At 47.7% G+C, this 14,234-nt stretch overlaps 1 protein-coding gene across 6 annotated transcripts in view; it reads left to right on the forward strand.

The window, feature by feature from the left end:
* Positions 1 to 14,234, forward strand: part of LOC130273722 (cadherin-6-like) — a 445,459-nt gene that overhangs the window by 192,893 nt on the left and 238,332 nt on the right. For 5 of the 6 annotated variants that reach the window (XM_056520967.1, XM_056520970.1, XM_056520971.1 and 2 more), the window contains one exon: positions 13,652 to 14,026. In XM_056520967.1, coding sequence (XP_056376942.1) covers positions 13,793 to 14,026 — 234 coding nt within the window. In that variant the 5' untranslated portion in view covers positions 13,652 to 13,792. Of the gene's footprint in view, positions 1 to 13,651; positions 14,027 to 14,234 lie in introns of those variants that run through there. The other variant, XM_056520972.1, reaches the window with a different exon arrangement.

The raw sequence follows: 14,234 nt of genomic DNA on the forward strand, positions 1-14,234 counted from the left end.
TATAGAAAAAACCCCCATATGTTTTAGAAAATTTTGTAAATTTTTAATGGGAGGAGTCATGGGAAGGGGTCTTTAGGATGCAAATGCGCATGTGCAAAATGAGAACCGTATACATTTTCCCGTATGGAACCGTATACATGTGCGTTTCCCATTGATGTCCATGTTAAAAAAAAAAAACGTATGCGGTTGCAGTACAGTTTTTAAACCGGAGTCAAAACTGTGGTTGACCACGATTTTGTCTCCGGTTTAAAAACCGTACTGCAACCGCATACGTTTTTTTTAACATGGACGTCAATGGGAAACACACATGTATACGGTTTCATATGGGAAACCGTATACGTTTTTTACTTTGCATATGCGCATTTGCATCCTAAAGTCCCCACCCAAGACCCCTCCCATTAAAAATTGACAACATTTTCAAAAACAGATGTTTTTTTTTTGCTATAAAAACTGACGGAACTGTTTGCACTTTTAAAAACAGTATACTGTTTAAAAACGCATAAGGTTTTCTTTTTCCCATACTGTTCCATCCGTTTTTTTGCCATACGGTTTTCTTTAGAAAAACGGATTGTAAACAGTATCGCAAAAACGTGATGTGAACCCAACCTAACATTTATTTTTCTATAGAAGATGTGCTTTTGAAAGCGTTATTTTTTTAAGTAAATTTGTGTTCCCTTAGTCCTAACAGCAGCACAAGTGGGGTGTTCTGCCTCTGTGAAGCTGGCAGGTGTGCTGCTGTTAATTAATGCTTCCCTTACGTCCTAACCAGCAGAACAATTGGGGACTTAGCAAGTAACAACTCAAATAGGGAGGGGCTATGGAAGAGCGGCACTTAGGATGGATTATCCAAAGGCCAACTCTTCCGAACTTTTGGCATTAACCCTGTAATGACTAATAAATGTATTATGGCTGCCCCAGGAGGCAGCAGCACAGATCTGTTCCAGAGGAACAGCCTTTCTTTTAGCAAAATAAGTAGATACTGCCTGGGTGGAATGGGCAGTGACAAAGGCAGGAGGAGTTAACTCCTGGGCTACAAAAGCCTCCCGGATTGCCTCTTTAATCCATCTACTCAGAGAGGTTTTAGAGGCTTTAAGACCTTTGTTCTTCCCTGAGAAGGAAACAAGAAGGTGTTCGGATCTTCTAAATTCTACAATTCTTGAGATGTAAATTCTCTGGATTCTTGAAATGTCTAAAGTATGATCTGCAACTTCCTCGGGAGAGGATGGATTAGGACACAGAACTGGGAGGGATATGTCTTGATTGATGTTGGAGAAAGTTGGAACCTTAGGAACAAAGGTAGGCAAATACCTCAACAGGACTCTGTCCTGGAGAAAAAGTGTATAAGGCTCAAAAGCCGAAAGGGCCTGAAGCTCAGCAATCCTCTTGGCTGAGGTTATGGCCAATAAGAAGGTGACTTTAAGGGACAAATACCTAAAGTCGACTTCTTCCAGAGGTTCAAAAGGGGAGAGCATAACCCCTTAAGAACAAATCCCATTTGGGAATAGGTCTGAGAACACTAGGCTTAAGTCTTTCAGCTCCCATGAGGAATCTTCTGATTAGGGGTTCTTGTGGCAAAGATCTGCCTAAAGAGGCAGAGAGTGCTGAAACTTGTACCTTTAAAGTGGATGGGCTAAGACCATTGTCAAGGCCATCATGAAGAAAATGTAGTAGTGCAGAAAGAGGAGGATCTGAAGCTATTACCTCTTTCATAGCACACCATTGAAGGAGAATCCGCTTTATCCTGGAATAAACCTTGTTTGTTGACTCTGCTCTAAAGTGTGCAATGGTTGTCAAGACCTCCACAGGAAGCCCACTAGCTAGTAGGGTCCTGTCAACCTCCAGGCTGTCTGATTGAGTCTCCTCAGATCTTGGCAGGAGCCTGTGTTGTGAGACACAAGGTTCTGCACGGGGGAAAGCCTCTAATAACACCCTTGACTCATCCTCATGAGCTGGGTGAACCGTACCTCTTGGGCCAGAATGGTATGATGGCAATCACTGAGGTCTGGTCTTGCCTGACTTTCATCAATACCTTCGGTATCATAGAAAGTGGAGGGAATATGTAGGCCAGCCTGAACCTCCATGGAATGGACAGAGCATCTATCGCCAAACCTGTTTACCTTGGCGTTCAGACAAGTTGCCATGAGATCTATCTCTGGCACTCCCCACCATAGAGTTATCTTCTTAAAGATATCTTCATTCAGGGACCATTCGCCTTGGACTGAAAGGCCGCCTGCTACTATGTTGAGATCTCCTTTGATGTGGACTGCTGAAAGGTGGGTTAGGTTGATCTCTGCCCAAGATAGAATTAGTCCAGACTCCTTGAGGAGCACTTGAGACTTTGTGCCACCCTGTCTGTTGATGTAAGACACCACCGTGGTGTTGTCTGACCAAACTCTTATAACTTTCCCTAGAATATGGGGTGCGAAGTGGAGGAGAGCTAGACGAACTGCTCTCAGCTCTCTCATGTTGGAGGAGAGAAGTCTCTCCTGAGGGGTCCAAGTACCTTGTACAGGATTTTCATCCAGATGGGTTCCCCAGCCCAGAAGGGAGGTGTTTGTAGTCAAAGTGATCCAAGGAGGTTGAATCAGGGACTTCCCATCTTCCATCATCTGAGAGATTCACGGACCTCAGTTGACAGGGTGCACTCCAGACAGCCAGGACTTGATCTTGAAGCAGTCGGAGATGACACAGGGCCCACGGAACTGCCTCAGCAGATGCTGACATATGTCCCAACATCTTCATCAGAGTTCTGATGGATACCCTGCGAGGAATCATCAGAAACTTGGCGGATCTTATAACCCGTTCTCGTCTTTCCGTAGTGAGGGACAATGTCATCTGAGAGGACTTGAGAACGAAGCCCAGGAATTTCCTGGAGGTGGAAGGGATGATTTCGGACTTTTCCCAATTTATAATCCAGCCCAAACGCTGGAGAAAATCTAGAGCCAGATGAAGATGAGGCTGTAGAACGTCTAGAGTAGCGGCTTTTAGAAGCCAGTCGTCTAGGTACGGAATGATCTCTAGACCCTTTAGTCTGAGGGCAGAGACCACCGGAGCCACCATCTTTGTAAAGGTGTGGGGAGCGGAAGTAATGCCGAAGGGCAGAATGGCAAACTGGATATGCCTTACCATACCTTTTATGGTGACAGCAACCCTCAAGAACTTCCTGTGAGCAGGAAATATAGGGACATGAAGGTAAGCCTCCTTCCAGTCGATGGTAACCATAAGATCTTGAGGGTCCAGGATGCTGATGACTGAGCGAATGGTTTCCATTCTGAACCGTCGTTTCTTTATGAAGCGGCTTAGAAAGCAAAGATCTATGATTATACGCCAGTCACCTGATAGTTTTGGCACTAGAAAGATTGGGGAATACACTCCTGATCCTCCTTGATCAGGGGGAATTTCCTCCAGAGCGTACTTTCCTATATACTGGAGGACAGATTCCTCTAAAATAGCCTGCTTTGGATGAGGAAGTTGTTTTGTTAGAACAAATTTCCTTGAAGGAGGGGAGAGGAAATCTATCTTGTACCCCGACTGAATAACATCCAGAACCCAAGGGTCCATGATTTCTTGCATCCAGGTTGACAGGAATAAACTTAAACGACCACCGACCGTAGGGGGATTGGTAGATAACTTCTCTTCCTGACATTCTAGAAGAGAAGGGAGAGGGGAAACGTTGTTGGACCTTAGATGAGAGTCATAGCTCGGCCTTACGGTCTTTGCCACGGGTGTGTCCTCCACCATGCTTCTTATTAGACTGATGTCTTTGGGATCTGGAAGGGCCCTGTTACTTCCCTCCTCTGGCTCTACCTTTGCCACGTATGGTTTGTACAGGAAGACATTTACCCTTCTTGTCGGCAAACCCCTCCATGATACGGTCTAATGCAGACCCAAAAAGCCAACTAGGCTTAAAGGGCATCCCACACAGGTTAAACGTAGACATGTTTTCCCCACCCAGGGGCGTAACAATAAGGCGCGCCTGCTTGCAGATGAAAGACCCATGGACTTGGCTGCAAGCTTAAAGTGTTGTTGGGCTGACTCACACAAGAAGTCCACCCCAAGAAGCAAGGTCTTTAAGCTGTCCAGGATATCCTCCCTAGCAACGTTATTTTCAATTTCAAGTTTGCAACCTCACTTGATGCGACGGCTACCGAGGCAGACGCTGAGGCCGCAGAATAGTTGCGCTTTAACAGGGAGTTAACCTTTCTATCAAGGGGGTCCTGGAGATTTTTGCCATCGTCAGCAGGAACAAAAACCTTCTTGGACAACTTGTTGACCGCCATATCCACCTTTGGCGGTGGAACCCAGGAATCCGACTCAGCTTCAGACAGCGGGTAAATCATCTTGAACCTCCAGGTGATAACAGCAGGCTTGTCCGGATGCTTCCACTCAGCCTTCATAAGTTTCCTAAGTGTATCATCAACTTTAAAAACCCAAGGTCCTCTAGAGGTGGATGTTGAGGCTTCCCCCTGATCAACATCCTGATCCCCTGATCGGATGCATCTAAGTAGTCTCTGCGTCTTTTCTACTGGAAAAAGAGGCTGAGAGACTACTTCTTCTACCGATTGCTCTTAATTTCGTTGATAGAGTTCCCCATAAACTCTTTCATCCAAATGAACATGTCATGGACCCTGGGTTCAGCCGGATTAGCAGGTGGGCGACATCCAGGACACCTATTAAACTCATAAGCGTCAGGCAGCGGAGTACCACAGTCGGCACAGGTAAGATTGAGCCTCTTAGAGGCGGACTTGAGACTTCCAGAATATGGGTCACTCGATAGAGGAGACATTGCTCTGGAATTAAAAGCAATAGGCTAGAAGAAAATTAAAACCGTGCCAAATTCAAATGAATTAAAATTCAACCTAAAAGGGCGCCAAATTCAAATAGGCTGCAACCCCAACACCCCCCCCCCCCCGAAAGTAACCTAGCTGCTGGTGTATTAAAGTTTAGTATATTTATCAAAATATAACAAATTTAGCCTGTGCCCCTTCCTACCTGTTGGAAGGAGCAGATGCAGCTACATCTAAGCAAATATTTGCAAAAACCATTGCAATCGGTTCTAGAGAGAAAAAAATGCTGGACCAGAAGTCGTCAAATGACGTACTTCCGGTCCGCGCCCCCACACAGAGCGAGGGAACTGAACGCCGTAGACAGGCGCTGCTGCCTGGGCGCAGGAACACAGGTAAGGGCGGAATCGCCCGAAACACAGGATAAAAACAACAAGCTGCACCTCATTGCCGCCCAAGAGAGCCGGCAGCTATTTGAAACTTGAGGCAGCCCTCAGAGTCCCTGGTCCGCGGCAGCATTTACAAATGCCACCCAACACAGGAACCCTGGCCAGAGCAGCAAAGCTTCAAAGGAGTAACATAAATTTAAAAAAAAACTAAAAAGGGGAAAAATAATCCATGCAGGCTCTGGATAAAAATACAGAGCCTGAACCGTCCTGCTGTCCGCACAGGACAGAAAAAAAAGCAATGTGGCCTTTGGCAGGAGGCCTTATATGGGGGACTAATTAAATGTTTAACCCCTTAAGGACTCAGCCCATTTTGGTCTTAAGGACTCAGACAATTTAATTTTTACGTTTTCATTTTTTCCTCCTCGCCTTCTAAAAATTATAACTCTTTTATATTTTCATCCACAGACTAGTATGAGGGCTTGTTTTTTGCGCGACCAGTTGTCCTTTGTAATGAAATAACTCATTATATCATAAAATGTATGGCGCAACCAAAAAACACTATTTTTGTGGGGAAATTAAAACGAAAAACACAATTTTGCTAATTTTGGAAGGTTTCGTTTTCACGCCGTACAATTTATGGTAAAAATGACGTGTGTTCTTTATTCTGAGGGTCAATACGATTAAAATGATACCCATTATTACATACTTTTATATTATTGTTGCGCTTAAAAAAAATCACAAACTTTTTAACCAAATTAGTACGTTTATAATCCCTTTATTTTGATGACCTATAACTTTTTTACTTTTCCGTATAAGTGGCGGTATGGGGGCTCATTTTTTGCACCATGATCTGTACTTTTTTTTGATACCACATTTGCATATAAAAAACTTTTAATACATTTTTTATAATTTTTTTTTTTATAAAATGTATTAAAAAAGTAGGAATTTTGGACTTTTTTTTTTTTCGTTCACGCCGTTAACCGTACGGGATCATTAACATTTTATTTTAATAGTTCGGACATTTACGCACGCGGCGATACCAAATATGTCTATAAAAAAATTTTTTTTGCGCTTTTTGGGGGTAAAATAGGAAAAAACGGACGTTTTACTTTTTTATTGGGGGAGGGGATTTTTCTCTTTTTTTTTACTTTTACTTTTACATTTTTTAACTTTTTTTTTTACACTTGAATAGTCCCCATAGGGGACTATTCATAGCAATACCATGATTGCTAATACTCATCTGTTCTATGTATAGGACATAGAACAGATCAGTATTATCGGTCATCTCCTGCTCTGGTCTGCTCGATCACAGACCAGAGCAGGAGACGCCGGGAGCTGCACGGAGGAAGGAGAGGGGACCTCCGTGCGGCGTTATGAATGATCGGATCCCCGCAGCAGCGATGCGGGCGATCCGATCATTCATTCAAATCGCGCACTGCCGCAGATGCCGGGATCTGTATTGATCCCGGCACCTGAGGGGTTAATGGCGGACACCCGCGAGATCGCGGGCGTCGGCCGTTGCCGGCGGGTGCCTGGCTGCGATCAGCAGCCGCGTTAAGTACCACCGCACCAGGACGTACATTTACGTCCTGCGTCCTTAAGGGGTTAATTACTTGGGCAGAATTTAAAATTCCACTGTCCTTCCAGCTTCACAGGGGCAGAACACCCCACTTGTGCTACTGGTTAGGACGTAAGGCAGGAGTACTCAACTACTTTTAGTAGGGGTCCGCTTATCCAGGTCTGCCATTCGGTGAAGGTCCGAGCTAAATGCTAAGACCTGATTCACACCTAGCGGCCACAGTGCCATGCCAGAAGTAGGTGCTGCCTGTTTAAAACATTGTTTATTAAGTCATAATCGTTCTCCAACTGCCACACCCTGTGCCCCTGGTATAATACTGTCACACACTGTGCCCCTGAATATACTACTGCCATACACCTTTTTTCTGAGTATAATACTGCCATTTAAGCCTGCCCCCTATATGACCTGTGCTACAATGCATTCCTTCGCCATATGAATTGTGCCATGATGCCTCCCTCCATATAAACTATGCCTACCCCCATGTGAACTCTCCAGCTGTTGCAAAACTACAACTCCCATCATGCAGACAGAAGAGTATGATGGGAGTTGTAGTTGTAAAACAACTGTAGCGTTAAAGGTTGGGAGATACCTGTAATACACTTACTTCCAGACTGAGAATAAAAATAGGCCCAGGGATATTAGACTATGTCGCCCATTTTTTTTTTACGGTGGGGGCTGCATACTCTAAAATCACCTCGGTTTATGTGGCGCTCCAGCTGTTGCAAAGCTACAACTCCCATCATGCCTGCAAAGATTCAGGAATTATGGGAGTTGTAGTTTTATAACAGTATGACAGCCACAGATTGGGGTATATTGTCACCCATCATCCCTGCAGAAATTACAAGTGTCTCCAGCTCTGATGAAGTGCCGCCAGGAGAATACACAATTGTATAATGACTCACAGAAGACGTCTTCTCTGTTGTCTTTACTTTTTTTCTTCATCCAGTCCTTGTCTTCTTTCAGCCCCATCTTCTCTGCAGAGTCTGACACCCGGACATCATTGGTTACTTTGTTAGTAGATCCTCATCCTCTGTATGACAACAATAATCATTATAACCCTGCATGACATCATGACCCCTAATAATAATACTGCCAGACACTGTTTCCTCTGTTTGTCAGAATCCCACCCCTGTATTCCCCCCCAGACCCATTTTTCCCCTCCTTCTGCAGATCCCTAAGGGCTTCTTCCCACTGTGGACATTTATTTGGCAGAATGTCCGCTTACTGCAGACGTCACCGAAGCCATTGGCGGTAGGACTGCACGGATGTGCACCATCTCTATAGATGACAATGCAGTCTGGTGGAATTCCACCTGCTAAATGTTCGTTCTTTGGGTGTATGTCCATTCTGCTGGGGGAATTCCACTGTGGACTGCTGCAAGCAGATTTCCACTGGAAGACCATGCTCAATATTGGATGGGCCCCCTTAGTCCTCCTGCAAACTTCGCTGCCCCCCAAGACCCCTGCATCATTCATCTTCCCCCCACCCCAAGACCCCTGCAGCATTCATCCCCCCCACCTCAAGACCCCTGCAGCATTCATCCCCCCACCTCAAGACCCCTGCATCATTCATCTTCCCCCCACCCCAAGACCCCTGCAGCATTCATCTCCCCGCCCCCACCCCAAGACCCCTGCAGCATTCATCTCCCCCAAGACTCCTGCAGCATTCATCCCCCCCACCCCAAGACCCCTGCAGCATTCATCTCCCCCCCAAGACCCCTGCAGCATTCATCTTCCCCCCCAAGACCCCTGCAGCATTCATATTCCCGCCCCTAAGAGCCATGCAACATTCATCTCCCCCCTAAGAGCCCTGCATCATTCATCTCCCTCCAAGACCCCTGCAGCATTCATCTCTTCCCTAAGACCCCTGCAGCATTCATCTCCCCCCACCCCAAGACCCCTGCAGCATTCATCTCCCCTCCACCCAAGACCCCTGCAACATTCATCTTTCCCACCCCCACCCCTGCAGCATTCATCTTCCCCACCCCCCACCCCATGGCCCCTGCAGCATGGCCCGGCCCCGCATACTTACTTACCTGTCCCAACACTGCTTCTCTGTGCCAGGACCCGTGCTGGTCCGCTGCTCTGGCCTCTTCTAGTCAGGCCTGGCCAGAGCAGATGATGCAGACTGCGCTAATCGCACCGCCTGAATCACAGGAGAAGCGCGGCCGTGCAGGAAGCAGAGCGTTCCCTTGCTCCGGCGGCTCTCAGCTATTCATTTGTATTGGTGTCTTAAAGACAACGATACATATGAATGTCGGGAGAGAGGATGCCTCCTCCGGCCGGTTCTCTGAACCGGCTGGAGGTCGGGATGACTGGCGGCCGCCAGTTGAGTACCGCTGACGCAAGGGAAACATTGATTTTTATTCTTTTATGAAAGATGTAATCAGCTGAAAAATGAGCATTGGTCAGTAATCCCAAAATTGTGGGGTTTAGCCAATACACATCTAATATTGATTACTGTTACGCCGAGCGCTCCGGGTCCCCGCTCCTCCCCGGAGCGCTCGCTACACTTCCCTCACTGCAGCGCCCCGGTCGGTTCCACGGACCCGGGGCGCTGCGTTACCACCTCCGGCCGGGATGCGATTCGCGATGCGGGTAGCGCCCGCTCGCGATGCGCACCCCGGCTCCCGTACCTGACTCGCTCCCCGTCAGTTCTGTCCCGGCGCGCGCGGCCCCGCTCCCTAGGGCGCGCGCGCGCCGGGTCTTTGCGATTTAAAGGGCCACTGCACCGCTGATTGGTGCAGTGGTTCCAATTAGTGTTTACACCTGTGCACTTCCCTATATCACCTCACTTCCCCTTCACTCCCTCGCCGGATCTTGTTGCCCTAGTGCCAGTGAAAGCGTTCCTTGTGTGTTCCTTGCCTGTGATTCCAGACCTTCTGCCGTTGCCCCTGACTACGATCCTTGCTGCCTGCCCCGACCTTCTGCTACGTCCGACCTTGCTTCTGTCTACTCCCTTGTACCGCGCCTATCTTCAGCAGCCAGAGAGGTTGAGCCGTTGCTAGGGGATACGACCTGGTCACTACCGCCGCAGCAAGACCATCCCGCTTTGCGGCGGGCTCTGGTGAAAACCAGTAGTGACTTAGAACCGATCCTCTAGCACGGTCCACGCCAATCCCTCTCTGGCACAGAGGATCCACCACCTGCCAGCCGGCATCGTGACAGTAGATCCGGCCATGGATCCCGCTGAAGTTCCTCTGCCAGTTGTCGCTGACCTCACCACGGTGGTCGCCCAGCAGTCACAACAGATTGCGCAACAAGGCCAACAGCTGTCTCAACTGACTGTTATGCTACAACAGTTACTACCACAGCTCCAGCAATCATCTCCTCCGCCAGCTCCTGTACCTCCTCCGCAGCGAGTGGCCGCTTCTGGAATACGACTATCCTTGCCGGATAAATTTGATGGGGACTCTAAGTTTTGCCGTGGCTTTCTTTCCCAATGTTCATTACACTTGGAGATGATGTCGGACCAGTTCCCCACTGAAAGGTCTAAGGTGGCTTTCGTAGTCAGCCTGCTGTCTGGAAAAGCCCTGGCTTGGGCCACACCGCTCTGGGACCGCAATGACCCCGTCACTGCCTCTGTACACTCCTTCTTCTCGGAAATTCGAAGTGTCTTTGAGGAACCTGCCCGAGCCTCTTCTGCTGAGACTGCCCTGTTGAACCTGGTCCAGGGTAATTCTTCCGTTGGCGAGTATGCCGTACAGTTCCGTACCCTTGCTTCAGAATTATCCTGGAATAATGAGGCACTCTGCGCGACCTTTAAAAAAGGCCTATCCAGCAACATTAAAGATGTTCTGGCCGCACGAGAAATCCCTGCTAACCTACATGAACTCATCCATCTTGCCACTCGCATTGACATGCGTTTTTCCGAACGGCGTCAGGAGCTCCGCCAGGATATGGACTCTGTTCGCACGAGGCGTTTCTTCTCCCCGGCTCCTCTCTCCTCTGGTCCCCTGCAACCTGTTCCTGTGCCTCCCGCCGTGGAGGCTATGCAGGTCGACCGGTCTCGCCTGACACCCCAAGAGAGGACACGACGCCGCATGGAGAATCTCTGCCTGTACTGTGCTAGTACCGAACACTTCCTGAAGGATTGTCCTATCCGTCCTCCCCGCCTGGAAAGACGTCCGCTGACTCCGCACAAAGGTGAGACAGTCCTTGATGTCTACTCTGCTTCTCCACGTCTTACTGTACCTGTGCGGTTGTCTGCCTCTGCCTTCTCCTTCTCTGCTGTGGCCTTCTTGGACTCTGGATCTGCAGGAAATTTTATCCTGGCCTCTCTCGTCAACAGGTTCAACATCCCGGTGACCAGTCTCGCCAGACCCCTCTACATCAATTGTGTAAACAATGAAAGATTGGACTGTACTATACGTTTCCGCACGGAGCCCCTTCTAATGTGCATCGGATCTCATCACGAGAGGATTGAACTGTTGGTCCTCCCCAATTGCACTTCTGAAATCCTTCTTGGACTTCCCTGGCTTCAACTCCATTCCCCAATCCTGGATTGGTCCACTGGGGAGATCAAGAGTTGGGGGCCCTCTTGTTCCAAGGACTGCTTAAAACCGGTTCCCAGTAAACCTTGCCGTGTCCCTGTGCTTCCTCATGTAACCGGTCTCCCTAAGGCCTATATGGACTTTGCGGACGTTTTTTGCAAAAAACAAGCTGAGACTCTACCTCCTCACAGGCCTTATGATTGTCCCATTGACCTCCTCCCGGGCACTACTCCACCCCGGGGCAGAATCTATCCTCTGTCCGTCCCAGAGACTCTTGCCATGTCTGAATACGTCCAAGAAAATTTAAAAAAGGGCTTTATCCGTAAATCCTCCTCTCCTGCCGGAGCCGGATTTTTCTTTGTGTCCAAAAAAGATGGCTCTCTACGTCCTTGCATTGACTACCGAGGTCTTAATAAAATCACGGTTAAGAACCGCTACCCCCTTGCCCTCTGGTCTGCCCGCTGTGGATGAAATTTCTCGTGATCTTTCCACCATATGGAAAGAGACCCAAAATTCTCTCTTACAGGCTTCTTCTCGCATGAAGAGATTCGCAGATAAGAAAAGAAGAGCTCCTCCCATTTTTTCCCCTGGAGACAAGGTATGGCTCTCCGCTAAATATGTCCGTTTCCGTGTCCCGAGCTATAAGTTGGGACCACGCTATCTTGGTCCTTTTAAAGTTTTGTGTCAAATTAATCCTGTCTCTTACAAACTTCTTCTTCCTCCTTCTCTTCGTATCCCTAATGCCTTTCACGTCTCTCTTCTTAAACCTCTCATCCTCAACCGTTTTTCTCCTAAATCTGTTCCTCCCACTCCTGTTTCCGGCTCCTCGGACATCTTCTCTGTCAAAGAGATCTTGGCCTCCAAAAAGGTCAGGGGAAGAACTTTTTTTTTAGTGGATTGGGAGGGTTGTGGTCCAGAAGAGAGGTCCTGGGAACCTGAGGACAATATCCTGGACAAAAGTCTGATCCTCAGGTTCTCAGGCACCAAGAAGAGGGGGAGACCCAAGGGGGGGGGTACTGTTACGCCGAGCGCTCCGGGTCCCCGCTCCTCCCCGGAGCGCTCGCTACACTTCCCTCACTGCAGCGCCCCGGTCGGTTCCACGGACCCGGGGCGCTGCGTTACCACCTCCGGCCGGGATGCGATTCGCGATGCGGGTAGCGCCCGCTCGCGATGCGCACCCCGGCTCCCGTACCTGACTCGCTCCCCGTCAGTTCTGTCCCGGCGCGCGCGGCCCCGCTCCCTAGGGCGCGCGCGCGCCGGGTCTTTGCGATTTAAAGGGCCACTGCACCGCTGATTGGTGCAGTGGTTCCAATTAGTGTTTACACCTGTGCACTTCCCTATATCACCTCACTTCCCCTTCACTCCCTCGCCGGATCTTGTTGCCCTAGTGCCAGTGAAAGCGTTCCTTGTGTGTTCCTTGCCTGTGATTCCAGACCTTCTGCCGTTGCCCCTGACTACGATCCTTGCTGCCTGCCCCGACCTTCTGCTACGTCCGACCTTGCTTCTGTCTACTCCCTTGTACCGCGCCTATCTTCAGCAGCCAGAGAGGTTGAGCCGTTGCTAGGGGATACGACCTGGTCACTACCGCCGCAGCAAGACCATCCCGCTTTGCGGCGGGCTCTGGTGAAAACCAGTAGTGACTTAGAACCGATCCTCTAGCACGGTCCACGCCAATCCCTCTCTGGCACAGAGGATCCACCACCTGCCAGCCGGCATCGTGACAATTACCATCTTTGAAACAACTCTAAACAGCTATACGCTAGTCTTTTCAGTGCTGTTCCCTAGCACTGTTACATATCAGACTAATTTGAAATCCAGTCGTGAAGGTTGAGCTATTTATCTCTTCTCTCAGTTTAATTAAATTGATGTATTTTAGTACAATGTTATAGTCAACTTGTTTAACAAATTCTTGTTTTCACAGTAGGATAAACTGTAGTGTCTTGCATTACAATGAATGTCAGCACAGGTCGTATAAGGGAATTATCAGATATAGTACAATACGTTCTGCAGTATTTTTATAATATTTCCCAAGTTCCACCTTCCCTGCATAATGCATTGTACACTCGGGCATACTTTTTAACCTTTTGTATCTCTATACAGAACACAATTTTCTTTCTGTTGTGGTACATATCTCAATGTAGCTTAGGTTGATAGACATTTTTATCTTGCTCCCTCATAAGCAGAAGCATATAGAAGTGCTGTAAATCAGTATAAAATAGACATATTTCTAAAGTGAACTGATGTTTTCCATGAATTTTTAAAATACATAGCCTCATTTTATCATTGGAATCATCATGTAGGGAACACAAGCAGCAAGGCACATTTTACTTGGTTATATTGTTTGTTTAACTGTACAGCTCTAGGTCCAGCAATGTCAAATTATAATTTCTGTTGGATTTTCTTACAGATATCCACTGAGAGTCGGAGACCTAGAAATGGGACAGCAAGAAGATTGATGCTGAATACAATAGAAGAAATAACCTGGTTTGGGAATTAAAAAGAAACCTCTATTGTGTATGGGTACAGCTCACATCTTTCTTACCGCAATATGAGGACTTTGGGATGCTTGTTATTTCTTGCTTTTTGGGTTAGTCATCCCCAAAAAGTCTGCACAACTCCTCTTCCAGAAAGGACTTCTCCTAGTGCTGAACCAACAGTAGAGGGCCCAGAACCCAACCAAGGAAATGAATTGGAAAGGAGTCGCTCTAAAAGAAGCTGGATGTGGAATCAGTTTTTTCTTCTTGAGGAATACACAGGATCAGAATACCAATATGTTGGCAAGGTATTGTTTCTTTCTTCTAGAATTATTTCTATAAGCATGCTATACAGTAGAGTTTAGTCTCGCCCAGTAATTTACAACCTTATTATAAAGTCAGCATCTGCCATCAGTAACTAAATGAGGGGATTGTGGGAGAAAAGAAAAGCTGCCACATTAGATACATGGCCTGCAAATCAAGAACTTCTCTCTAAACTATTATAACAGTGTTTAC

This window comes from Hyla sarda, chromosome 5 (genome assembly GCF_029499605.1).
Source record: "Hyla sarda isolate aHylSar1 chromosome 5, aHylSar1.hap1, whole genome shotgun sequence".
Taxonomy (NCBI): domain Eukaryota; kingdom Metazoa; phylum Chordata; class Amphibia; order Anura; family Hylidae; genus Hyla; species Hyla sarda.